The 26,813-nt window shown below is 39.1% G+C and overlaps 2 protein-coding genes and 1 non-coding gene across 4 annotated transcripts; 2 read left to right on the top strand and 1 right to left on the bottom strand.

The window, feature by feature from the left end:
• The first annotated feature begins 1,190 nt into the window (after positions 1–1,190).
• Positions 1,191–6,780, top strand: LOC131303356 (uncharacterized). 2 transcript variants are annotated; one of them, XM_058330183.1, is made up of 3 exons: positions 1,191–2,839; positions 4,855–6,186; positions 6,370–6,780. In XM_058330183.1, the coding sequence occupies exons 1-2, from the start codon at positions 2,120–2,122 to the stop codon at positions 6,139–6,141; spliced, it is 2,007 nt and encodes a 668-aa protein (XP_058186166.1). In that variant the 5' UTR covers positions 1,191–2,119; the 3' UTR covers positions 6,142–6,186; positions 6,370–6,780. The 2 variants fall into 2 exon arrangements, with proteins under 2 accessions (XP_058186166.1, XP_058186167.1); XM_058330184.1 differs by having other exon boundaries at positions 1,274–2,839; positions 6,367–6,780.
• Positions 6,781–21,298: 14,518 nt separating this feature from the next.
• LOC131304655 (uncharacterized) lies at positions 21,299–23,819 on the bottom strand. Its single transcript, XM_058331989.1, has 5 exons — positions 23,642–23,819; positions 22,691–23,450; positions 22,444–22,624; positions 22,072–22,201; positions 21,299–21,924 (listed from the first exon to the last, which is right to left on the bottom strand). Exons 1-5 carry the CDS (start codon positions 23,817–23,819, stop codon positions 21,299–21,301), a joined length of 1,875 nt encoding a protein of 624 aa, XP_058187972.1.
• LOC131305777 (small nucleolar RNA R71) lies at positions 23,306–23,412 on the top strand. The gene has a single exon (XR_009193336.1). It is a non-coding gene; the product is annotated as a small nucleolar RNA R71 (small nucleolar RNA).
• Positions 23,820–26,813: the final 2,994 nt, after the last annotated feature.

Here is a 26,813-nt window from a genome sequence, read left to right as displayed (position 1 = left end):
AGAAGAGTATTTTCAAGCTCTTTCTTGATTCAATTATATTTCATTGCACGGTTGGAAAAAAGAAAACCATCTTGACAGAGAGAGGTCCAATTACTAGAAAATCCAAGCAAATGTTTGACAAAATGGCAAAAACTTGGGGATAAAATTCTGAGAAAACCAGAAGGGTCAATGCTAAATTAAACTAGAGCCGCCCTTAATAAACAATTAGTTGGACTAATGAAGGGCAAGCATGTTGGTTAATTGCAGCCTCATCCTCTTCACAACTTCCTTTTTTCAAGGTTTAAAAGTCCCACTCCTGCCTCATAAAACTTATACCTGAATTATGGGTCATCAATATTTTCATCGAACCAAACTTCTCTTATTGGTCATTATCATACTGGTGACCTAACCATCTGTGACTCTTTAACGAGGAAGCAAAACCAATATTTTTTTTGGTAAAGAGCAAAACCAATTATTATATTTATTGCTACATCAATTTCTGTTAGAATTTTTTCTTGTTGGCAAAAGTTAGTATTATTAAGCTTGGAGTAGGAGTTGAACTCCCGACCTCTTTTCTCTTAGTATTTAAGTGCACCATTGATGCCGTTGGACCAAAAGTCTCTTGGCCAATTTGGATGGCTGTTGCCACTTGTTGGTTGCCAACCTACTCCTAAGTAAAATTAGTTTACGGCCACCGACCTGTTACGTGTTAGACTGAACTTTTCGAAGTCCTGGAAAGAAGCCTTATGATAGTTACGGGAGGCCGAGAGATAAAATCATTTCTCTATCTTGTTTTGCTTACTGAGGATTTTTTTTTATTGGTAAGTTGCTTTCTGAGATTTTACCGCAACCGAGCGGTTCATGAGGAGTTCGAAACTCGATTTATTAGTAGCTCATTTGAGTCCGGCTTGGTTTTAAAGTCCTTTTTCTGTAATGATAAAAGAAGTTCTTTTCTAGTACAAATAATATACTACATATAGTAGTTTCGAAAGCTGGAGCTACTTGGATTTGAGCTTGAGATCGGATTGTTCATATTTATTTGACTGAGCTGAAACTCAATTATTTGGTCTTAGAGCTCATCCGAATTTAAATGAGCCAAGTTCGAACACTTTAAAACTCGACATGATTTGACTACCATTTCTTGAAATGATCCTGTCTCAATTAACTAGGAGTATAAAACTAGTTGTTTTCTTCTAATGGAAGAGTGACTAAACATCTGTTACTAAAGTAATCAAATTTCAGCAGAAAAAGCAGTCTGTTCTCCACCGATATAATTACTACAATTACTCCATCGTAAAACTCTCTCTCTCTCTCTCTCTCTCATCGTGCATGCTCCTTGATATCCACAGCATACATCTTTTACAGCATTTTCTCAGTTCATAATGGGAATCTCTCCTTTCTATACACACTACCCGTACATATAGATAGACAAGTATATCAACCTATTCTTCTTTTCTGTCCTGTTTTGTTCCCAAAAAAACTGTTGAATTTTGCCTCGCTCATCTTTCCCTTGTAGGAGCATCTTTCCCTTTGGAGTTTTCCTTTCTGTTGCTAATGATGGCTTCATTCTCCTTGTTTCTTTCTCTTTCTCTCGAATCTTGTAGTTCGTAGTTGATACTATTACTTATTCCTTCCTTTATAATCAGGTATTCGGCCCACCTGCGCGTATCTCGACTAATCCTGAAATCATTCCTCAATTAATTGGCATCGTCTCTAATGGTTCCTCTTTACTTTCCCATGTGATTCTCCTGTACATCTTCATCAACTTTTGTCAGCTTTCAATCCTAATGGGTATTACTACAGGTTGTTCAACTGCTCATAATTATTGTATTTAGTGCACTTTTCAAACTTTTGTAGGTTTTTACAGTTGTTCATGATTTCCCCCATCTGGGTGTTCTTTTTTTCCCTCGTTACAACCACCCTTTTCCCAGTAAATTCGCGGGTTTGTAATTATACTTGAGAAGAACTTATGCTTTACCTTTCACTCAGTTGAATAGTTTGATGTTGAAATTGCCAAAATAACCTCAATTGGATCACTGTTTCTTGTAAGAGAATCTAGAAGAGGAGTATTTGATTCAGGAACCAACTTGATTGTAGTATCTCAAAGGGGTTTAGAGTTAGTTTTTTCAATTGCCAACTAATGCCTCCTCCTTCATACTTTCCTCTCCGGTGGGAAAGCACCGGAGACCAGTGGTGGTACGCTTCCCCGATAGACTGGGCAGCTGCCAATGGCCACTATGACTTGGTAAGGGAGCTCATCCGTTTAGACGGCAATAACCTCATCAAACTCACCTCTCTAAGGCGAATCCGCCGCCTCGAGACCGTGTGGGATGATGAGGCACAGTTCGATGATGTGGCCAAGTGCCGCTCCCAAGTCGCCCGGAAGCTCTTTTCCGAGTGCGAAACCAAGAGGGAGAGGGAGAAGAATTCGCTAATCCGGTCCGGGTACGGGGGTTGGCTTCTATACACCGCCGCCTCGGCTGGGGACTTGGGTTTTGTTCAAGAACTCCTCGAAATAGACCCTTTGCTTGTTTTCGGGGAAGGAGAATATGGGGTGACCGATATACTGTACGCCGCGGCGAGGAGTAGGAACTGTGGGGTTTTTAGGCTTGTTCATGACTATGCAGCCTCGCCGCGGTTTGTGGCGGGCGAGGGGAGAGAGGTGGAGGAGAGTATTGGGGAGATTCCCGCAGCTTATAAGTGGGAGATGATGAATAGAGCTGTTCATGCTGCTGCAAGAGGGGGGAATTTGAAGATTTTGATGGAACTTGTTGGTGATAATGTCTCTGATGTTTTGGCTTTTAGAGATATGCAGGGATCTACTATCTTGCATGCAGCTGCTGGAAGAGGTCAGGCAGAGGTGAGACTCTTATGTTAATTGATTTTCTTGATTGTTCTGAGTGAAATATAGTTTTGAGAGCTGATTTGGTTATAGTTGCTTACTGTCTATTTGCTTATTTCGTTTCTGAATCTTGACACTACTATCTAGATTAAGATACTACTCCCTCCGTCCCAATTTAATTGTTATTTTTGGGAGTTCGTTCTACTTTTCAATTAATTATGTCTTGTAATTTATAATATTTTAGGTGATTTTAAAAATATTGAATTATAGAATAAATCGAGATCTATCAAACAAGATCCATATTGAATATAAAATTCATTACCACTTTAAAGATATAACTAGTTTTCTAATCCAGTTAAAATAGAACTAGAACAAGTAAATTGGGACGGAGGGAGTATAAAACAACCAAATAAGACGATAAGCAACATAACCAAACGGGCCGTAAGTGGACAGAGACCAAATGTCTGAATTTAGTCATGTATTGTTAGGATAAAGCTTTGATTTTTTCCATGTTAGATGACTTTCTATTCTCAGTATTAGTTCAAGAAACTTGTGCTAGCCAAATCAAGCTATCTAGGTGTGTTTCTCTGGGTGAGAAGAATATACTTCCAAAAACCCAAGGGGTTGGTCGAGTAGGAGTAAGGGGTTTAATCTCCCAAGCTTGTAACTTTGACTTCCATCGCCAGCTAAAAATCCTTGGGGCCACTAGGAGTTTGTTTGGCTCTTAACTTCAGAACCCAGAATTAGTTGAGCATCGAAGTTTGTCCGGCTCTTAACTTCAGAACCTAGAATTAGTCGAGATGCTCGTACGCTGGCCCAGTTGTTGTCATTTACTGAAAAAGAATAAACTTCCAAAGCCCTTTAAGCTAATTTTATTTGGGCAAGATGGCAATATCGAGTTTCTTGTTTCATATTTGCATCCATGCCATACTAATAAGCATCCATATCCTTGTCAGCGGAGTTGGTAAATATGACGTGATCCTGGAAATATCGAATTCGCATTGTCTAATCTCATTTTATTAAGAGCTTCCAGTATTACCTGCTGGGAAGATTTGGTTTGTCCATCTCTTTGCTTCTAGCTGTAGTTTCTTCTCTTGCCAAGTCAATTACTAAAAAGTTTTCTTACCTCAACCTCTAAGGTAGACATCTATACACAAGTTTAAGCTCTGTTTCTGTTGTGCTATTAGAACACTAATTCCCCGATATGTTTTGGGGGGGTACTTAAACAAACCAAACAAAGGCAAGGAGGGGAACCCCCATACAACACAGTTCCGTAGTACCGAAGCCTCTATGCTATCTAAAGCATAGAGCCAAAACCAGCAAAAGAGATTTCTAAGGACCAAAAATTCCTAGGAGATGTACTCCATTCCATGCAAATCAACTTATTACCACCACAGATTTAAGACAGAGGTCTTGTGTTGGAAAATCCTTAGGTTTCTCTCACCTTAAAGATGATACTCTGCAGCAGCCATAGAGAGCTTAAAGATGCTGTGACCATTAGGGATGGACTTCCCATTCCTATACTGGGTGGCCCATGCAAGTTCTTCAGCAAACCCAGTAGGAACTTAAGTTGAACGATTTCTCCTGAGGAAATATGCCCACATCTGAGAAGAGGTGCTAATGACTCAAGAGTTTCTATTGCCCCAAACGGACAGAAAACCGGTTTAGCCCATGGGACAGCTACATTAGGCTTCATCAAAGGAACTCAATAATCTCAGGTTGCCTTTGAGGGACATATCTTGGGTCAAGATCAAATCTGAAAGACAGTCATAATCTTGCTTTATATATACAAAGATACCAACATCCATAACAGGTTTGTAATGTGGAGCTTCCGATTTAGATCATTTCATAGTTGTATAACCAAGGAATTTTTAGTGAGAAATCCTAACACTTGTCTAAGTGAATTGCAAAAAAGAGCCGCACAAGGCCCTACCTTGTTATTTTCCGGAAGGAAGAAATTTACTACATCAAAATTTAACTTTCATATTGCGGTAGTTAGGATTTACTGAAACATTCTTTTGTTACATATGCAGGTAGTGAAAGAGCTTATAGCATCCTTTGATATCATCAACGCCACAGACAATCAAGGAAACTCAGCACTGCATGTAGCTGCTCACAGAGGCCAATTACCTGTGGTTGAGGCCCTAATTCAGGCATCTCCCTCTTCCATCTATCTAAGAAACAACGCAGGAGAAACTTTCCTTCATATGGTCATGTCCGGTTTCAAAAATCCCAGTTTCCACAGATTGGATCGACAGATTGAGCTCGTGAAGCAATTAGCATCAGGAAAATTGTTTAACACAGAAGACTTCATAAACGCCAAAAACAACGATGGTAGAACCGCTCTTCACGTGGCAGTCGTCGGAAATATTCATTCTGATTTAGTGGAGCAACTGATGACCGTCAGATCAATTAACGTGAACATCCGCGATTCAAATGGCATGACCCCCCTTGATCTGCTCAAGCAACGGCCACCATGTGCCTCATCTGATATACTAACAAGACATTTGATTTCAGCAGGGGGGATTTTCAGTTCTCAGGATTATTCAGCGAGAAAAACGATTGCTTCCCATTTAAGAATGAGAAGTATCGGAAGCCCAGGGACTTCCTTTAGAATCTCAGACACAGAAATATTTTTGCACACGGGCATCGAAAATGCCTTGGATGCCACATCAACTGAAGTGACTCAACATGACACAACTACAGAAACCCCCAATGTATCAAATTCAACTCAGAAGAAACCAGATTCTGTAGATTATGCAGCAAAACGTTTGAAAGGAGATTATGCAGCAAAACGTTTGAAAGGCTTCTTTCGTTGGCCGAGAACAAAAGGAAGGAAAAATGAGAGGGTAAAAGCTGAAGAAAGAACTTCAGTTAGTACGTTGGATGAAACTCCAATTCCACTTCGCCAACGATTCTCAAAGTCCTCGTCGCTTCCTAACAACAAACGGACACTTTCAGTGAGAAGTAACCTTCCAAGTCCAACCGCAAAGAAGAAACTCGCGTCAGGATTAGTGCACGGTGTAATGCAGGCCATGCCACAGCACGCTGTTCCACGACGATCAAGATCGAGTTCGTTTTCAAAGTCATCCGCGTCCTCATCCAATTCCTGGGAAAAACAAAAAAGTGTTAGTATCGAGAGTGCTGATATTGTAGGACCTTCTTGGTCGAACCAGATGTCGGATGAAGGAACACCGACTTCGGTCCACAAGCAGCGGTCAGTTAATAGGAGTTTGATAAACATTTGCTTCGGTGGGTCGAGTCTATCTGCAAAAGAACCCATTGGCGAGCAAGATCTTTATGCTGTATCAGTGGCTTGATCAGAACGAAAAGAAGAGACTGATTTGATCCCTCCAGTTCCGCGGGTCAGTGAGTTCTATACGAGCTGTTTTCTGAACTTCTGATAACTAGATGGTTGCTTGTTAACTGTAGTTGCTAAGTTATATAACTATCTGTCTGAACCTTTAGTATTTGAGCTGCAAAATTAAGCCTATGGCCTAGGTTTCCCTTGTCTCCTGTTATGATCTGTTGTTTTGATGTTTTAGCAGTAAAGAAGAGCAATAAAAATCCTCCTTACGGATATGTCAAGGGGATGGAATTCTAAGAGATGTTGTTCCTGAGTTTGCCTTGAATGTACTTGTGCGTCCTACTTCCAGAAAGACTCCCGTCCAGACGACCAAGCACGCAAAGCAAAATCAACAGGCTTGATGGCTGATGCAGACACAGAACGGATGCGTTTTAAGTTGGCTTGATTCGGTTTTTAGGGATTTTATGTATGAAGTTGTATTGTGAGTTCTAAGGTTTGTTCCTTGATATTGTTGCCTCTTGGAGAGTTACATATGTAGTAGCCAGCTCTTTGTATTCTCTTATCATTCGTAGTGAATCAATATTTATTGCTTTTTGCCCGCTGATGTAAAATTAAGCTCTGGAGGAATCATGTAAATCCTTGTGTTCTTGCATGAGTACTTGTTTGTTCATTATCTCTCCTTCCTGATTGCCACAATAGTATCATAATTGAAGAGGTAAACATAAAGCATAGCAGAACGACAAAAAATACTTGATGTAGCCGATCCATAATGATTGGGACACAAATTTTGGTTTGATCGAGCCATGTTTTATGTGGGCGTAACAATGACCAACCTACCACTATCTCATTTTGTTTCCTGGGTGAACACTTGAAAACGAGCATAATTGAAGAACTTTTGGTCCAAAGACTAAAACTAGCAGAACTGAGTGTTTTCCATCTCAGGCTGAACTTTTGGTCAAAATCAGGTTCCCCTATTTTCCCACGGTGAAGCCGGAAAAACTCAATCCAGAAAGGGGCAAAAATACGCATCTCACGCTATCAAATCTGAAAGAGGCAACCTTTTAAGCACAACATGTCATACAGCTAATGTCTTCAATCAAAAGAAAAAAACGCGACCTTTTAAGCACAACAGGTAATACAGCTAATGTCTTCAATCAAAAGAAAAGAACGCGACCTTTTAAGCACAACAGGTCATACAGCTAATGTCTTCAATCAAAAGAACGCGGAGTTACAATGACCCCGTTTTCTACAACGGCCTTACTTGTGGGTTACAAGTATGGTGGTGGTAATTATGGCTGTAAATGAGCTGAGCAGCTCGCGAGTTTGGCTCAGTAAGGCTCTGTTGGAAGGATAAATGAGCGAGCTCGAGCTCGATTTTGCGGCTCGTTTGATAAACGAGCCGAGCTCGAACCTAGCAGGGCTCGGCTTGAACAGGTTCGCCTCGGCTCGAAATATATAGGTTCGGCTCGACTCGAACGTGCCAATATATAGGTTTGCGAACAGGTTCGTCTTGGCTCGAAATATATAGGTTCGGTTCGGCTCGGCTCGAACATGCCAATATTCGGTTCAACCCGGCTCGTTTAACCAATTTTTCAATATTAAGGCTAAAAAATTGACGAATTCGAGCCGAGCCGGCTTGTTTATTCCAGATCGAATACTAACGAACCGAGCTTGAGCTTTGTACATGCTTGTCGAGCCGAGCTCAAACATGTCAATATTCGATTCGACTCGGCTCGTTTACACCCCTAGTGGTAACGAAGCATTTGGGAAAGAGAATAGTAGATAGAGATTTGGAATCCACCCATTTGTGGAAGATGGCTATCAAAATTGGACCGCCCGGTAAATGGCCCGGTAAATTTTATTGAACTCCTCTCCCCCTTTGAAAGAACCCTTTTGTTTGATCAACCCTGCAACGAACCGAGTTCTCTGGAGTGTCTTGGGCCTTGGCCTGTTTCCATGTGGGTGCGAGACTTCCCTCCTAGCCCATACACATCTTACACTCAGTACCTACATATCTATACTTAACTGAGGAAAATATATTGTTTTTTTTATTTTTTATTTTTATTTTTTTAGGGGCGAGGAAAATATATTGTTTCTAAGCATTGTGAGACTAAGGAACTTTATATTTGTTTTGTAAACCTTCCACAATATTCACAATAAGTATACCCCACCGCTCGCCTACGTGCACCTATTTAGAAGAAAAATAGAGGTAGAAAAGGGACTGTTTTTTTCTCGTTCAGAAAGAGAGGGGAGGAGGAGGAGGAGGGAGACTCGGTACGCAATTGATCGCCGGTGGTGATGGGGTGGCAAGCGTACCGAGTCCTTCTCGTCTCTCTCTCTCTCTCTCTTCGAACCAGAAGAAGAAATCACTTTTTTGCCTTTTTTTTTTTTTTAAAAAAGGTTGGGACCCACTGCAACGTAAGTGAGTGGTGGGTGGAGTGGTGGAACTTAGCGGTGGGGTAGACTTATTACCATATTCAACAGTGAAAGCTTGTTCGGAGCAGGGATCGTGTATCTATAGAGGAACTATGAAAGAGAGTGAAAACACAATGCTACAAAGAAAAAGAAAAAGACTTGTCACAAAAAAAAAATTGAAAAAGGCTTTAGATTTGTCTGATCACCAGATTTACTTTCTTCAGTTATTTTCTGGACAGAACTCCATGTTTATGTTTTTTATCAGCAATGCAATTCATTACCTTGGCATGGTTTGAAGAGGTGGAAGATTTCTCACCCGAATCCCAAACGTCCTGTTGCAGCCCGTTGATTTTTTTTGGATCGTCAAAACCATCAATCATACTAAAAATTACGTTTGACCAGATATCAATCAAATGACATATGCGTTTGTCTTTAGAACACACGTGTTGTGATCCATTGCGTCAACATGTGTTTCTTCAATATAAATTAAATGCATCACGATCTTATCAAAATAACTTTTGACATAGTATATGGTTAAAGTTGTAAACAAGTTTAGACAAATGTACGTTTTTCGATCATCAAAGTGCACCGAAAGTGTCCTCAAATAGCTGTATCAGGAACCTCCATTTCAAAGCGACGATAAGAGCAAAGCTGTTAGGCTTGAGCTTTGAATACGCTATTTCAAGTAACGTCATTGACATTGATAGCGGAAATATAACAGCCCTAGGTAATGAACATCTCCCAAGTCAACGTCAACTCAACTGGATATGTTAGAAAAAGAAATACTTAAAAAAAGGTTGAATCCAAACGCAACCTTCCCTGGATTTGATTGAATAGATTTCAAATGTTTTCTATAGTTAACTTTGAATTGGTAGCTGTCACCATTTTTCTATCTAATACTGGGCACGTGCTTTGCACGCGTTTGATACCGGTCATCATTTGGCCTATCAATAGATCGGATCCGATTCAAATCCGATAATGTCGATCCGATAATTCGATAATCCGAATCCGATAATCCAAATACAGATTGGATCGGATTAAAAGAGACACACACCAAGAAAAATTGATGGAAATGGGTATTGAATTGAAGAAACACGACAAATGTGCAAAGCAAATCAAACAAAGAGAGACAAAATTTTGCTTGGTTCGCCTTACGTTGGGTGCAAACCTACTCCACGGGTAATTGACCAATGAGTTCCACTAAATCAAATGCAAAACGACAACTAATGCTCAAAAGAGCTACACAGAGGTGTTTCTGCAGCAACCCCCCTCCCAAAACTCACAAAAGCCCAAAGAATAAGCGCGCTCTCTCTCAATCTCTGATTAAAATCCTAGTATTTGTTCTCAGATTTGTTAGTGGTCGGATCCAGTCAAGTTTCTCCCGACCAATTTCGTCCATTTTTTTCATTCGGGTCTTCCAAAAGTGTTTTGAATGACTCATATTTGTTCGGAATGCTTTGGATATTTTTAATAAAAAATTATCCGAACAAATCTGGGCTGTGACAGATCCAAGCCCGGTAGGTACATATGTGAATCTGTCTCTCTCTCTGAGTTAGGACAAGGAAACACCAAGGGCGCATGGTCAATAAGGAATGAAATTAGGGATCGCAATGCGAAGGGTCGGGGGTGGATACCACTATCCCCGTCCCAGATCCCCGAACCCAAATCCCTCCCCATCCCCGCCCCGATCTCCACCGGGGATTTATTTTTACCCTTCATTCCCGCCCCAAACAAGGAGCGGGGATCTCCGCGGGGAATCGGGGATTCAAAAATTCCAAAACTTAAAAAAAAAAAAAAGTCACTTGCCATTACAAAATACAAACCATGAAACCAAATTCAAAAAAAATAAACAATCTAAGCTGCCATTACAAACCAAATGCCAAGGAAAACAACCATAGTTGCTACCATAGTGCCGTTATAAACTAAATCGAAATGAAAATAGTCACATATCTATTGCCATAGTGCTATTACAAACCAAATTTAAATTAAAATAGTCACATAGTTGCTGTCATAGTGCATTACAAACCAAATTAAAATAAAAACGGTTTCAAATAAATAAGAGCAGTAGAGCATTGAGAACTCTAAAAAACAGGGCACAAATAGTCAACTTGTGTGTGTGTGTGTGTGTGTGTGTATATATAGAGAGAGAGAGAGAGTAGGCTGGTGCCAGTGGCGTAAATAAATGAAATCCTAACTTCTTTATTCTTATGCATATATAATGAGGATTCGGGGCGGGGTGGGGACTAACTCATATCCACCCCCTACCAATTCCCTACTTTTTTTAAAAAATTATCCCCCATACCCTATTCGATCCCCAAATAATCCCCGAATCCCCTACCCATTTGGGGCGGGGAACGGATCGGATTGGATCGGATAAGCCGAAATTGCCATCCCTAAATGTCCCCCATACCCTCCCCGATCCCCAAATAATCTCCGAATCCCCTACCTATTTGGGGCGGGAAACGGATCGGATTTGATCGAATTAGCCGAAATTGCCATCCCTAAATGAAATGTTGATATGAAAATACTAGTAATGACTAGATAGGACATTAATATATTGGCCTGTTCCCAAGAGGTTCTGCGCTTTTGAAATCTGAATGATAGTTTTGTGGGTTCGCATGATATCAATGTCAACCGAGAGAGAGATATGGGGAATTTATACGTAATTGAGTGGGTGAGTTGTCGTTCCGCTTTCTTTTTAATTTTTTTTTAAAATAATAATTTTAAGCTCAAATATAATAAAAATGAAAAATAATTTATTTTAAGCTCAAATATAATGAAAATGAAAAATATTTTTTTAATTTTTTTGCACTGTTTAAAAGATCTCAATGAGATTTATCAAACAAGATTCATATTGATAGGAAAATTATTTGCATAAACAAATGATTTTTGAGCTTAAAATTATCCTCATTTTCTAAAAGCTCTTTTTTTAAGAAACTGAAACAGCCCCTGATGAGTACGTGGTAGCCCGCTTACTCTTGAACTTACGTAGGCGTCAGTTTCCAAGTCAACGTGTTTTAAAAATAACATATTTTATAGGAGTATTTGTAAATGAACGAGAATGAACTCTTTTCGTCCATTCTACGAGTCTCTCTGTGTAAAAACTCTAGCCGCCTTTCTTCCTTTTCCTCCATCGTCCTAGGGTTTTCATCATCCTTATGGGGCGACGGGGGCTATCTCGAATTCAAATTTGAGAATTTTCTTTTATGTTGTTCTGTACATCAGTGAGTCGTATGTAGAATAATGACTACAAAGATGAAAAATTGAGGAAATTAACAAATTTCATGTAGAAGAGAGAATTATAAGGAGAGTGATTCTTTTTTATTTTAGGTAACTACATTTTTATAGTACATGGTATATATATATATGTGTTTACTTAGGCTCTGTTCAGTTGCCAGGAATGTTGTACAGAAAAGTTATTCTCAGGAAAAGTCAAATAAAGTGAAGTAAAAGAAAAAGAAAATTATTTTCCTGTGAGTGTTCATTTGACAAAAGAATTTTGCAAGAATAATTAAGGTTTAGTTATTCATTTGTCAGGAAAAAGAAACTTTCGGGAAAATTTTGTGAGTGTTCACTCATTTTCTTTTTCCCGTGACGCAAAATCCTGTGTTTTTTGCAGGATCACTTTTGCGGGAAAGTAATTCCTGCAGGAAAACTTAAAAACATGTTTCCTACTACTTTCCTGCCAACTGAACACTACAAAAATCATGAGAAAGTTGATTTTCCCATCCTTTCCTGTACTTTCCTGACAACTGAACGGAGCCTTATGTTTTCGTTCATCTAAAAAGCATCCAACTTTTCAATAGTCGGGTCCAGTAAGATATTTATATTTTTCATAGTAAAATCGTATTACCGGTAAGATATTTAATCTTTCATAAACTTAAACTAGTGAGATGGACGGCCAATTTTGTAGTCCAAATCCGGATTGCAAAGAAGTCGAATGGTTAAAGAATAAAGAGAAATTCAAAACAACATTCGATTTTTTTTGGACATTCCAAACAAAACTAAGAAAAATAGGGCAATACACTGAGGAATATTCCAGGAAAGACTGCTTGTTTCGGTTACAATAATGGCTCAGTGGTATGTTAACAAATTGGTCTGCTTCGCTTTTGTTTTTCGAAATACAGACGAAATCGATTTTCATCATTTAAGGAATCACACGAGAGAATCCCAGCTCATTTCAAAGAACACATAATCATTAAACATTAGACTTCACTTTCAGGGCCGGCGCCGGCGCCGGCACCGGAGCCTGAATTTGAGGATATTGGAGTCAAGACTTTAGAATATTATAATACATGATTTTGTCCTCACTATAGAGAAAAGGGGACTATTTATTATTTTTAGTAGGATAAAATAAACTTCACGGGCCCCCCAAGTTTTGTGAAGTCCATGTCAATGGTTTGAAAGAATTCATTTTTGTTTGGAAAGAGGGAGCGTTGAATTAAACTAGTCACACAATCGAATTTATTTCCTCCAAGTAAAAAAAAAAGGCTTCTGATTTTGCCACTCCTTTTTTTTTTGTTAACGCCACTTCCCTACAAGTGTATTTTTGCAATCGAATTATTTCTTGCATTTTTATTTACATATACATCAATGTTTTTTAAGTCAAGCGATAGAAGGATTATATTCAAAGAATCGTATTACCAACACATTACGCCAATCATGAGTGATTTGCAACAATTAAATCAAGTTAAATACAACCACCCAAGAAAAGTTCCCTATGGAAAAAAAAAACTAGCAACAAAAGACTCATATATAGTAGTACTAAATCATTAATAATCATTTCCTGCCCAAGATAACATCGACCCATTTGAACTCTCATTAGTATGCTTGAATTTTTATTAAGTACTTTATTAAAGAATTAACAAGTACAAGTGAAGATCCTAAGCTAGATCTGAGACTTTGGTGTTTGCGCCCTTCTAAGATTTTAAGTTCAATATCTTAGATGCTATCAACTTTTTTTTAGATTAATTAGTCCTTACGGAGCTTTGTTTCAGTTTTAATTGAGCTTCCCGCAAGTGATTGGTAATGAGATTCAGCCCTAGAATTAGTCGAGGTGCGCGAAAACTAGTAGATTGATGGACTATCCTATTGGAGAAATTTGTTGACTCATTATTAAAATAAGGGTGATTCCACAACTAAGCAATGAAAGAATCCAGTTTACAAGGAAATAAGAACCGCGTCGGCATTGCCGTAAAATGTACCCAAAGAATTGACAATTGGCATTCTCATTTATATTTGCAGTTTCGTGTAGTACTTATCAATCATTCAGCAGTGACAATAATTTAATTACAACTCTTTTTTAAAAAGGAGTTGTTATTCAAATAATCATTGTGTGAAAGTCTTTAAACGAGGGGTCGGAAAAATATTATTCTCACTTCTCATGTAATCAGTTTTACACGACGAGTGAAAAAATGTTTTACACGAGGAGTGAGACGGTTTTTTTTAAAATTTTTTTATGTCACTCCTCGTGTAAAACCGTTCACACCAAACAATTAAAAAAACAATATCCACAATTTGGTGTTCAAAAAAGTAAAGTTGACTTCGAAAGTAAGGAAGCTAGGTTTAAAAAAAATATTTTTATATTGTTCAATTTTTCGTGGCTGACGACAAGTTGAGCTAATATTATAAGGGCATCTCTAACCCACTATCCATTTTCCATTTTTCCACTTGAGATGACCATTTTTTTGAGGAAGTGCAACCCTAACCCATCATCTCTTCCCTCCTTAATTTGGGAGAATCAAGTTTGGTATTCCCAAATTAATTTGGAGGAGGGAAAATATGGAGGATCTCCTCTATTTCACTACACACCCTCTCCAAATCTCATTTTATTAATCAAATTAAGATAAGCAATCAAGTTTCGTAGTTGTTCCTTTTATCATCAATATTAAAATGTTCACACAGTCACTTTTATATTGGGCTCTCGGGTTTAGTTGAGGTGTGCAAAAGCTGGTCTTACACTTAAGTGATAAATTGATGGACTATCGGAGAACTATGTTGACTTACTCTAAATTTTGGTTTTTTTTTTTTCCTCCTTGTTTTTGTTTTTATTCAACAAAAATTCACGTTTGTTAATTTTGCGCCTAACTTTTGTGCATTATTGATTCTTCTCATCAAGACGAATCAGGGAAGTAAAAAATTATGACTTTTACACAAATATTTTTTGAAATATCCAAGATAAAACCCAAAAATCTGGTTTTATCCTAGAAAGATGCAAGATTCCCGGACTGAACTAACCCCAATTCTTTGACTACGGTAATATATAATATCAGGTGGCACCAGTTGGTTCCAGCCCTGTTTGCTAAGCACCCATATTACGTATTTAGGATCTGAATATCGCCCATGACTACCCTCACGCTGCGAATTCATATGGCGAAGACGAAGTTTTCGCCTTTTCGAAAAGGATATCAGCTCCGTATGAATTTTTAGTGTGAGGTAAGTGATGGGTGATATTAAGTATCCTAACAAATTTAGACGATCGAAGATGAAGTTTTCTCCTTTTCGAAAAAGACAGCCATATACAAGGCCCGAACTTGATACTTGAGACATATCTTAAGATCTATGACACAACCCATTTTTGTGTCGCAGGTCTTAAGTTATTGAACGCAATTATTGGATTCAATCATAGATGACGTACTTTAAATGATTTCCAAGAACGCTAAGCTCTATTTTAATAGGTGGTTAAATTGTAGGTACTAAAAATATTTCATACTTCGTTATCAATAAATTAAATATGTATTTCGCAAAGCTTGAATCCCAACTATTATATTTCATACTTCGTTATCAAACAAAACCTGGTTCCACCTCCTTTTTTTTTTATTTTTTATACATAAAATGGAACGGGGTTAAATAATATTCAAAGCTAGGGTTTGCCCGTGCCTGAAGGCACGGCGCAACATGAGATCTAATTAGTGACAATTGTGCAATTAATATTGTTTGAGAGAGGGAGAGCCGTAGGATTTATGGAACAAATCAATGGTCAGGATTTATAGAGAGATAAGATTCAAAAATTGTTCTCCTTTATTATGTAGATGGCGGTTATTCTCATAAATTTGAGAGCTAATAACATTTGAAAATAAGACACGGCGTCATGGACGGCGCATTTACTATTACTTGATCAGGAGGTTCTGTAATTTTTTCAATATAATTTGATTTTTCTTTGTTATTGTTTGCTTTGAGTTGTCGTGCATAGCCAACGTAAGTAAAATTTTACTTAATTGTGAGTAAGTAGATTATATCACAACAAAACAAGATAAATCAGCTCAATTTATTTTTAATCAAACAAATTTTTTGTTTAAGACAAAGTATTCATCACAAAAAATTTCTGTACAATTTTGTCATAGCTGAAGCAAAATTCTGGAGCCACCCCTGCACAGAGTTATGTGGATCGCACATGACCTTGGCCACCTTCATTCAATCAACCAATTAGCAAAATAAAGTGAAAAACAAAAAGGTTGACCCAAAACATGTCAAGAAAAAAAAAAAAAAAGTGAAATGTAGTGATACCGCTATTTACTTACACTAGAATTTAAAATTTCCATTTCCATTTTCCTATATAAAAATGTTACTGATTTTCGTTGACTATAATATATCCTATTTATTAGCCAGATAGTATAAGAATTTCCAGCTGTTTGCATCACTAGCAAGTCTAGCTTGTTGTGAGCTGTGAGAATGTCAAAAACAAGTAATGGGATTGGGCAATTTCACAACCACTCTTTTTAAAATTTATTCAAGATTTTATTTTTTGGAGAATTTATCCAGATTTTATTCCTCTTCTTAATTAGTTCTTACAACTTCTTGTCTAGTTCAATGGACCGACTGATAAATTCAAAACAACAAATCGATCTTGCTTTTATCGGAGAACCAACTATTAAATCCAGGACAAGTTTCTGTACAATTTTTTCCCTTGTTTATTCATTAAACGTTGGAGCAAATGTTACTGCTAATTAGTTTCATGACGCATACTCTTAGCCATCTTTTTTTTTTTTTTTTTTAAACTTTAACTAACCTGCCTCCACGGCTTTTTGTATTTTAAGTGATTTGTGTATCTACTCCAATGATAAGTCTATTATTCATTTGCCGATTATAAAAAAGAGAGTCTATTATTCCTTCAATTTGAAGGATTTCACTTTTCTATTACTCTTGTATGATACGATCATTGGGTGAAATGACTCTGTCCGTGGTGTTACTATTATGTCACCATCCAGAAAAATTCAAACATAAACACAGTATTTAAATGCAGGCTAATTTTCATGAGCGATGGTCAGCACTTGTATTTAGGGGTGCGAACGAGTCAAGCAAAATTGAGTTTTAAGATATCAGAGCTCAGGTCTTTTAAAATCAAGTGACCTTCTGTTCGGCTCGAGCTCGATTCCCCTTGTTGAACGAGTCTCTTTAAACGAATCCAACCCATCTACACGAGCTGACTATGACTAACTTGAGCTCGACTTTTTTATCATATGAGCCAAAATTTTATTCAAACTTGGGTCATTTACTAAACGAATCTTGCCGAACCGCATCACATTAGCTTTTTTCCCCCAAAACTATAGTAACGAGCCAATGCAGTAAATTGGCCTCACATCAACCTCTTCATTGGTGGGGACCACTTGCCAAAATATATTCCAGCTGTCCCTCTTTATCTCAGACGAGTCACTATTCATCTGTTAACGAATATTTTATTAGTTTCTGAATATTTTATTAGTTTCTAAACCGGCACTTTGTCTCTCCCACCCCTTCTTTTTTTCTGAATTGAACTCGTAGGACACCTTACGAATTCTGAAGAATTCTAAAATAGTCCTTACTGATATCGAAGTGAGCTAATTTTTTTAGGAATCCATAAAAAAATATTTTAAGAACGATTGACGGTTTGAATCATCTTTGTAAGATATATAATGGGCCCCGCAAAAATTATCAATTTCTTGTCCATTTGTTGTGCCCTAAACAGGAGGGCTCTTGACTGGAAATATTTAATTGAGAAGAGAGTAAGAGTAAATAATATTTTTTATAGGATAACTTTAATTAATATAAAGAGCCTGATGCAATAGACATTTAAAAAATGAATAAAAAAATGAATAACTAAAATAATAAAGTGAATTTTTGAGATATAGTAATTTAGTTCAAAATTTAAAAACCCTAATATGAATGCTCTAACATAGCTTGCAAACAACACGATTCGTTTGCAGCTTGACCGCGTCGTTTCGTGTCAAAAATATATTTATAAAACTGAGAATTAACTACTACTCCGTAGAATAGTGGTCAAGTCCGAGTATCGTTCCAACGGAGATAGTATGGCTGAGTTAAGACAAATTCGATTAATTTTTAAATTAATTCAGGCAAAGGAAGTTTGGTTGTTTGAATTTGGAGAATTTATTAAATCTAAGAGAATAAATTAAATGGAAAGTCTGTAACGATTGGAGAGAAAATCTAGGGTTCGAATCCACCTCGACCGTGTAACTCCAACATGCATAGGTAAGATTAATTATTCGAATCAGAAGGGATTATTACTAGGGCTTGCAAACCCTAGCAATAATCATCTAGAAAATAATTGAGTTGTTAAAAGGTATAGATTATCCCATAGCACGGACCGTCTCAAAAGTACGGTCTGGCCGCCTAACGGCACGACCTGTCTTACGAGTATAATCTATCTCAGAACTATAATTACAATCGATGAAAACCATTGTATAACTCGTATTTGAAAGCATGCATACAAATACTCAATAGATTAAAACCATCAAAATCATTCCATTCAATTGAAACGGAAAGGGTTCTTAGTTATACAATCGATCCGAATAATAAACCTAAAACCCATACATAAAATAGAGTTACTTGGTGCGAAGTTTCATCTTCACCCTAGAAAAGGGGTTTAGCCGGCCATGGAGAAGAAAGATGTGATCAAGATTGAAGAAGACATGGAAAACATGGAGGAAATCCCCTTAGAACACCTCTTTTTCTCTCGTATCTGGAAAAGTAAAAAGAAAAGTCCAACTGCCCTAAGTAATAAACTAAAGCCTCCCTTTTATAGTTGGCCCAAAATACACTTAAAACAAATGAAACAAAGAATTAATGTGTTGCCGCCCGTTGGTCCCGCTGGTCCGGACCAGCAGCTCCATTGTCCGGACCAGAATATCAGATTGTTCAATTTCTATTCCAGACTTGGTTGTCCGGACCAGATTGTCAGCCTTTGCTATTTCGCTCCTCTTCTCGCCGTGGCCTCCACCGGAACATCATTAACTTATGATTCTTACTCACAATCCTTTCCGAATGCTCTGAAAGCCCTGAAACATCACAAACCAATTAAATCTCGTTAAATAACACTAGATATGACCGACAAAGCCTAAGTTAATGGGAATAAAAGGGTGTTTTTCAGCACCTATCACGCCCCCAACTTACACTTTGCTAGTTCCTAGCAAAGAAAAGAACTAAACAACTAATGAAAGCAATGAAAGATAAGACATTTGAACCCCCGGGTGCTCTGGTAGGACGAGTTTAGTCTCGTAAAAGTGCGAGGGTTATCACCAGTGAACACCCACAAACATAAGGAACCTTTCAACACAAAAATCGCAACCTGTCATGCAACTCATCGACATATCAAGCAGAGGACACAAAGCTACCACAAAGATATAGCAAGGCAAACATAGTTCCGAGTGCTAACAATTCAAGAAATAAACTGTGGCACTTAAACTTAGCGTGTGTGAATACGGGCCTCAATTACATATGAACCCGGGTCACCCGCGTGACAGGCGGGAATAAAAGGGTGCTTTTCAGCACCTATCAATAACCAACCACTCTCTCTGGACCGAGCCTCGACTTCAATTCTCACCGTGTCATGCACTCACAAATAAAATCACTCAAAACAAGTTGCATTGTGAACTCTCAAGTGTGCAGTTTGGAGGACACGTTAATGGAAAGCAAAGAACTCCGCACACTATGACACGAAAAGAACGCTTTATATGGTGGACACACAATTTCATGAACAAAATGCCAAGCATTGGAACTCTCCACCAATCAAACCTCAACCCAACACCCCTAAAGATCAAACAGGACTTTATTCAAGGTCAAAGCATGAGGGATGGGATAATGTATCAAGGCTACGGTAAAAATAGATTTAAGTGTGAAAGAATAGGCAAGTATTTCAACTAAACGGGGCAAATATGCAATGTGTACCCCACTAACATTAATTCAACTCCACCTTATCACTCCTTCTAACCCTTCAACGTCTTTCAATCACGAAGCAACCATTCCTCCTTTTTCCAACTTATCGGTGCCCTTTTTTCTCTTTTTTTTTTTTTGTATTAAAGGGACACCACCAATACTCCACAAAATTCAACAATCTACCCAAAAATTAACCTTTACATTCTCGCCTTTCTCCAAACACAATATGGAAGGTGGAGCTAACCAAGAAAAGACTAAATTTGTAAGGCTCAATGTGGCTGGCAAGGGATAAATGTGAACACAAATGAACGAACTAGCCCAAATATCACGAAAGTGCCAATAATCCTCTCCCAGGGGTGTAACATCCATGTGACAAACCAAAGCCAAGAGATATTGTTATGCATTCAAGTTCCAACATTTGGCAACCAAAGATGATTGAGATTGACAACAAATGTGTTTCTTTCCTTGACAAACAAAGAGTTTATTCGACACCACTCCAACGAAAAGCTAAGGCATGAAAGCTCACTCGGGCATAAGTCTCCACTAATCATAGCCTTTAAGACAATCAAATCACAGCTCACAAGCAATCAAGCCCGACGTGCAATGTGCAAAAATGCTAAGACAAAAATGCTAGCAGTCTAACAAGTGAAACTACTCTGCCAAAGAGATATCGAAACGGTAGCAGCATGCTTATGCTCAAGTAATCAACAAGTGACCACAACAAACAACAATCTCATGCAGAAAGGCTCCCATTTTTTTAATTTTTAGTTTTCTCAATTTTTTTTGTGTTTTCTTTTTTTTTTTCAAGACTCTAAACAAACTACTAAAGAAAGCACCCGAAGTATTCTCCGCCCCTCAACTTAAACTAGTCACTGCCCTCAGTGATTGCAAAGGCACTAAAAGAAACAAGGCAATGGAAAGAAAGAGGGAGGAAGGATATCACCTCGAGTGGAGAACTAAGCAGAAAAGATATGGCGGCCGAGAGGCCCCCCAACTTCAACGAAACATTCTGCAATTTTAGTCCTCACAAGAAACAGAAAAAATAAAACAAAACAAAAAGAAAACAAACTAACAAAAATAATTACAGAAAAATGCGTGACAAAAATTAAAAACAAAAAATTAAAATCCACCGCTTTCTTCACGCGAAAGACACGTGTACTACTTTTCTCCCTTGCCAAAGACTGTGGTTCCCTACTTGTTGGAAGAGCAATATGCGTAGGATTCAACGATATCTTGAGAAGTGGTGCCATCATCTAATAGGCTGTCACTCCCTCTGGGGCTACCAGATTCCTTACCCACCACTCGGCTTATGAAGCAATCTCCGCCAAGCTGGACACTAAAGTCAGATGGTTCAGACAGATTTCTCGCTGCTAACTACGCGTCTGCTGCCAGACCCAGCCTCCTAAATACTACATACATAGCTTTGACAAGGTGGCTATACCAGACCGTTGGAAGCCGTTCGAGCACGGCAAACACTGGAGGTATTTCACCCTCCAAAAATTTAAAGTTTCCTAGACCTCTATCGAAAATACGAGACCAAAAGAACCTTGGGTTGCCTCCCAAGAAGCGCTAAGTTTTATGTCTTCAGCCAGACATCAATCACTCTAAAAACCATCATTCAACAGAGCATTACAATCCAACTTTGCATGTGAACACGCTGCCGAGACCAAAGGAGGTCTCCATGCTAATTCCGGTGAGTGCGCACTACATGAACCTAATGGTGTGATAGAAAGCAAATGAGGTGGCAACTTTAAATCATTTTTTGAAGGAGGGCTAGTCATAAGTGGAACATCATCAAACAAAATTGGAACCTCGGAGTCAACCTCACTCACCTTAGACACATCATTAACAGTGAGAGGTGGATGTACCTCATCATTGGAGTGGTGTTTTGCAGTGTTGTACACATTCAACTTAAGGGTCATATTCCCAAAGGTCACCTCCATCTCCCCACTCCTCACGTGAATATTAGCATTGGTCGTCGCTAAGAAGGGGCGACCAAGAATGACGGGAGTTTGCTTTTTGAGGATTTGCACAGGTTCCGTGTCAAGTACTATAAAATCCGCTGGAAAATAAAAATCGTTAACCTTGACAAGAACGTCCTTAACTACCCCACGCGGCACCTTAATGGATCGGTCTGCTAACTGAAGGGTGACTGACGTGGGTTTCAACTCCCCAAGCCCCAATTGTTCGTACACCGAGTAAGGTATCAAATTAACACTAGCCCCTAAGTCTAGCAATGCTCACTCAATGACATGGTTTCCTATTCCTATGGAAATAGTAGGGGTGCTTGGATCTTGTAACTTAGGAGGAGCAATCGATTGGAACACTGAGCTCACTTGCTCGGTAAGAAGGACCTTTTTCAATACATTGGTTTTACATTTCCTCTTTTGAGTACAAAGGTCCTTCAAAAACTTAGCATAAGTGGGGACTTGTTTGATCGCGTCTAGGAGAGAAATGTTTACTTTCACTTGCTTAAAAACCTCAAGAATATCCTCCATAGCCACACCCTTCTTGGAGAAAGGAGATAGGGCATTGAGACATTGTCGAAATGGGCCTTTAGGCACATAGGGTGGTACCTAAGAGCCCCTTGAAGTGTGGATAGTGAGGGTGTGACTGGAAGGGTTCCTTTTTTACTCTGTGAACTCTCCTCCCCAAAGTTATCTGGGTCGGAGGGAGCCAAATGCTCCTTCGGTTTCGCTTTCTCTGGTCAGATTTCGACCTCTCTCTTATTGCGCAAAGTCATGATTACCTTAGCATCAGCAGGAGGCGGGTCATGAATCACAAACTTTCCTCCAAGGGGTTGGACAGGCTGACTGGGCAACCTACCTTCTTCCCTACGATTGAGTGCATTGGCTATTTGACCCACTTGGGTCTCTAACCTTGCGATGGACTGTGTGTTGGTGTGCACCTGCTGTTGGGTGTCATTTAGTCTGTCAAGCGCTTGTAGTACCTTTTCCTCAAAGGATGGATCCCGTGAGGATTGGGGAGTTGCTTACTGCTGATTCGGTGAGAGATAGGCCGCAAGGTTAAACTGCGTGTTGAATGGCCTAGGTTGCTGGGCGAAACTATTACCCTGGTGTTCCGTCTTCCATGAGAAATTGGGATGTTTGCTCCATCCCTGGTTATAAGTAGTGGAAAAAGGATCATTACCCGGTTTGGAGAAACCCTGCGCATTGGCATACCCTTGTGCAGCGTTAACCTGTTCTTGCACAAACAAAGGGAATTGTGGTGCTGCAGGATAGTCAACAATATAATGGGCCGGACTAGCACATAAAGAACATGCCTCCTGATAAGGTGGAGGCAGTGAGGTGGCCGATCCCTTGGTGAGAAGTTGTTCAACTTTCTCAGTCAGTGCATCTACTTTAGACTGGAGGTCATGAGATGGTTTAATCTCGTACATACCTCGTGGCTTATCAGAACTAGTAATGACTGACTTAGTTCTCCTCTCAAAAGAAACATTTTGCAAGGACCCTTTGCTCATAGTTTCAAACAACTGCCGGGCATCTTCTTCATTCTTAACCATCACAGAGCCTCCACATGAGGCATCAACCATCACACGACGCTGCGGATACAGCCCAGAATAAAAACTCTGTACTAATTGCCACTTAGGTATGTCATGGTGCGGACACTTACGAATGAGATCTCCATATCTCTCCCAAGCCTCATAGAACTGTTCATTCTCAGCTTGTTGGAAAGTGGTAATCTCCTGCCGAAGTCTGAGTGTTTTTCCTATGGGGAAGAATTTCTTAAGGAATGCTGCACTCATTTGCGCCTAAGATGTTATAGAATTAGCTGGCAAAGTATTAAGCCAATGTTTGGCATTCCCTATCAAAGTGAATTGAAACAAAATCAATCTCAATGCATCCATCGAAAAATTATGAATTAAAAGCGTGGAACTGAGGGCTTCAAAATCAGTGATGTGTTGATATGGATCCTCTTAAGATTACCTTGAAACTTAGGGAGCATTTGGAGTGTACCAGGCTTAATATCATAGTTATTAGCCGTGATTGCGGGTAATCGTACACATGATGGTGTAGTGTAAGCCATGGGGGTGAAGTGTGAGTTGAGAGGGAGGGGGTCAGGTATCACAACCCTCCTCTCTCCATTAGGATTATCATCTGCCATTGTGACTAAGTTAGTCTTTCTATTACCCCTACGTCTCTTTTCCAAGTCAAAATTAAGAGGTACGAGTTCAGGTTCCTGTGATCGACGACCAAGCATGCAAGTTCAATACCCCTTGATTGTAAAAATGGGGTACTCCAGACACAGATACTAATTTGCCAAAAATAAGAACAAACTCACAGTGGGTCAACGAAATCGCTTTATATCACGACACCGTTTCTTCACAGTGATCTTTGCTCGTTTTGTCGCCTTGTACCCTGTAGCTAAGACTACCAAAACTAACAAACAAAATAAAAATAAATACCAATGAACTAAACTAAAAACTAATTAAATTAACGCAACCATGCAAACTGCCCCCAGCAACGGCGCCAAAATTTGATCGCGTCGTTCTGTGTCAAAAATATATTCATAAAACTGAGAATTAACTACTACTCCGTAGAATAGTGGTCAAGTCCGAGTATCGTTCCAACGGAGACAGTATGACTGAGTTATGACAAATTCGATTAATTTTTAGATTAATTCGGGCAAAGGAAGTTTGGTTGTTTGAATTTGGAGAATTTATTAAATCTAAGAGAATAAATTAAATGGAAAGTTTGTAACGATTGGAGAGAAAATCTAGGGTTCGAATCCACCTCGACCATGTAACTCCAACATGCATAGGCAAGATTAATTATTCGAATCAGAAGGGATTCTTACTAGGGCTTGCAAACCCTAGCAACAATCATCTAGAAAATAATTGAGTTGTTAAAAGGTATAGATTATCCCATAGCACGGACCGTCTCAAAAGTACGGTCTGGCCGCCTAACGATACGACCCGTCTTACGAGTATAATCTATCTCAGAACTCTAACTACAATCGATGAAAACCATTGTATAACTCGTATTTGAAAGCATGCATACAAATACTCAATAGATTAAAACCATCAAAATCATTTCATTCAATTGAAACGAAAAGGGTTCTTAGTTATACAATCAATCCGAATAATAAACCTAAAACCCATACATAAAATAGAGTTATTTGGTGCGAAGTTTCATCTTCACCCTAGAAAAGGGGTTTAGCCGGCCATGGAGAAGAAAGATGTGATCGAGATTGAAGAAGACATGGAAAACATGGAGGAAATCTCCTTAGAACGCCTCTTATTCTCTCGTATCTGGAAAAGTAAAAAGAAAAGTTCAACTGCCCTAAGTAATAAACTAAAGCCTCCCTTTTATAGTTGGCCCAAAATACACTTAAAACAAACGAAACAAAGAATTAATGTGTTGCTGCCCGCTGGTCCTGTTGGTCCGGACCAGCAGCTCCATTGTCCGGACCAGAATATCAGATTGTTCAATTTCTATTCCAGACTTGGTTGTCCGGACCAGCAAGTCTTTGGTCCGGACCAGATTGTCAACCTTTGCTGTTTCGCTCCTCTTCTCGCCGTGGCCTCCACCAAAACATCCTTAACTTATGATTCTTACTCACAATCCTTTCTGAATGCTCCGAAAGCCCTGAAACATCACAAACCAATTAAATCTCGTTAAATAACACTAGATATGACCGACAAAGCCTAAGTTAATGGGAATAAAAGGGTGCTTTTCAGCACCTATCACAGCTCCAACATACAGCCAATGAGCAAAACCTGTCTGTGAGCAGTATGTGTTGTGCCGAACACGAAATTGAGAATATAATAAATTAACAAGCAATAAACAAGAACACAAGGATATACGTGGTTTCGTTCAAGCACAAAGCAAGAACGTACTCCACGGGAAAAAGAGCAAGAGGATTCACTATAAACGGGGAGAGAAACAAAGAGCAGGCTATACCCGTAACTCTACTTGAAGCACCAAACAGATATCTAGGGACAAATCTCTGGTGGAACCCAAAAGGGAGACACAAACCCTTGGTGGAATCCTAAAAGCATAAACAAAATCCCTAATATCTAAGCCCTTGAACAAAAGACCATAACACTAGGAACCCCCAAGGTCCCTATTTATAGGAAAACATTAAATAAACCTAAACCGAATAGGAATAGGAATCCTAGTCAATTTAGGAATTCTAGTCAATTTCCAACAAATTTCCACATTGACTTGAATTCCATCGAATTCAACACTATAGGTAATCCTCTCCTTTAATCACTCATCTCCCCCAAAAGCCCCCCACTGGGCCATCACCAACGGCACAAACGAGCAAGGCTCAAGCACACCTGCTTGACCTTGTAAACGCGACTCAGGAAACCCAGTTGCACATGCCTCCAAATTGAGCCTCTATCTTCTAACGGGCACCTCCCGCCCAACGCATCCCTCCCGGATACACACGAAGATCTGCTCAAACTCCACACGGAGTTAATTACCGACTCCACCATAGAGTTAAAAAACCAACACTGAGTCAACCTCGAATTCACCGATGAAGAACCCAAAGATGTAGCACCCACAATCGTACTACCATCAAGCACATAAAGGTTATTCGATTTTCGACCCTTCATCAAAACACGAGCACCCTTCAAAACCCTCAAGACTCCACCTTCAGCAATATGCTTCCAACCCAAAGAGTCAAGAGTACCCAAAGAGATAAGGTTCCTCTTCAAATCTGGTATATGTCGAATACCAAACAACGTCCTCACAAACCCATCATGCATTCAGACTTTAACTGTTCCAATCCCAACAATTCTACAGGGCCCCATAAGAACTGTACCACAGCTGACCGATTCATAAGTATCGAACCAATCTTTATTCGGACATATGTGGTAAGAACATCCGGAGTCCAGAATCCATTCGGTATTCGAACAGACATCACCGACACTCACAGAAAGAACCATAAGTGAATCGTCGGAATCTTCTTCAACAATACCAGCAACAACCTTCTTTTCAAAATTGTCCTTATTTTTCAACCTAGGACAATTTCTCACCATGTGCCCGTTTTTCCTACTGTAAAAACACTTTACTTCCTGATTTGTGGAACGAGAGCCAGAAACCCCTCTACTGCCATAATCCCTCTCAGAAGTTCTTCCTTGTACCATCA

The sequence above is a fragment of the Rhododendron vialii genome, chromosome 10a (genome assembly GCF_030253575.1).
Source record: "Rhododendron vialii isolate Sample 1 chromosome 10a, ASM3025357v1".
NCBI classification, from domain to species: Eukaryota; Viridiplantae; Streptophyta; class Magnoliopsida; order Ericales; family Ericaceae; genus Rhododendron; species Rhododendron vialii.
The sequence above is the reverse complement of the archived record's forward strand: the minus strand, read 5'-3'. Positions and strand labels throughout refer to the sequence as shown.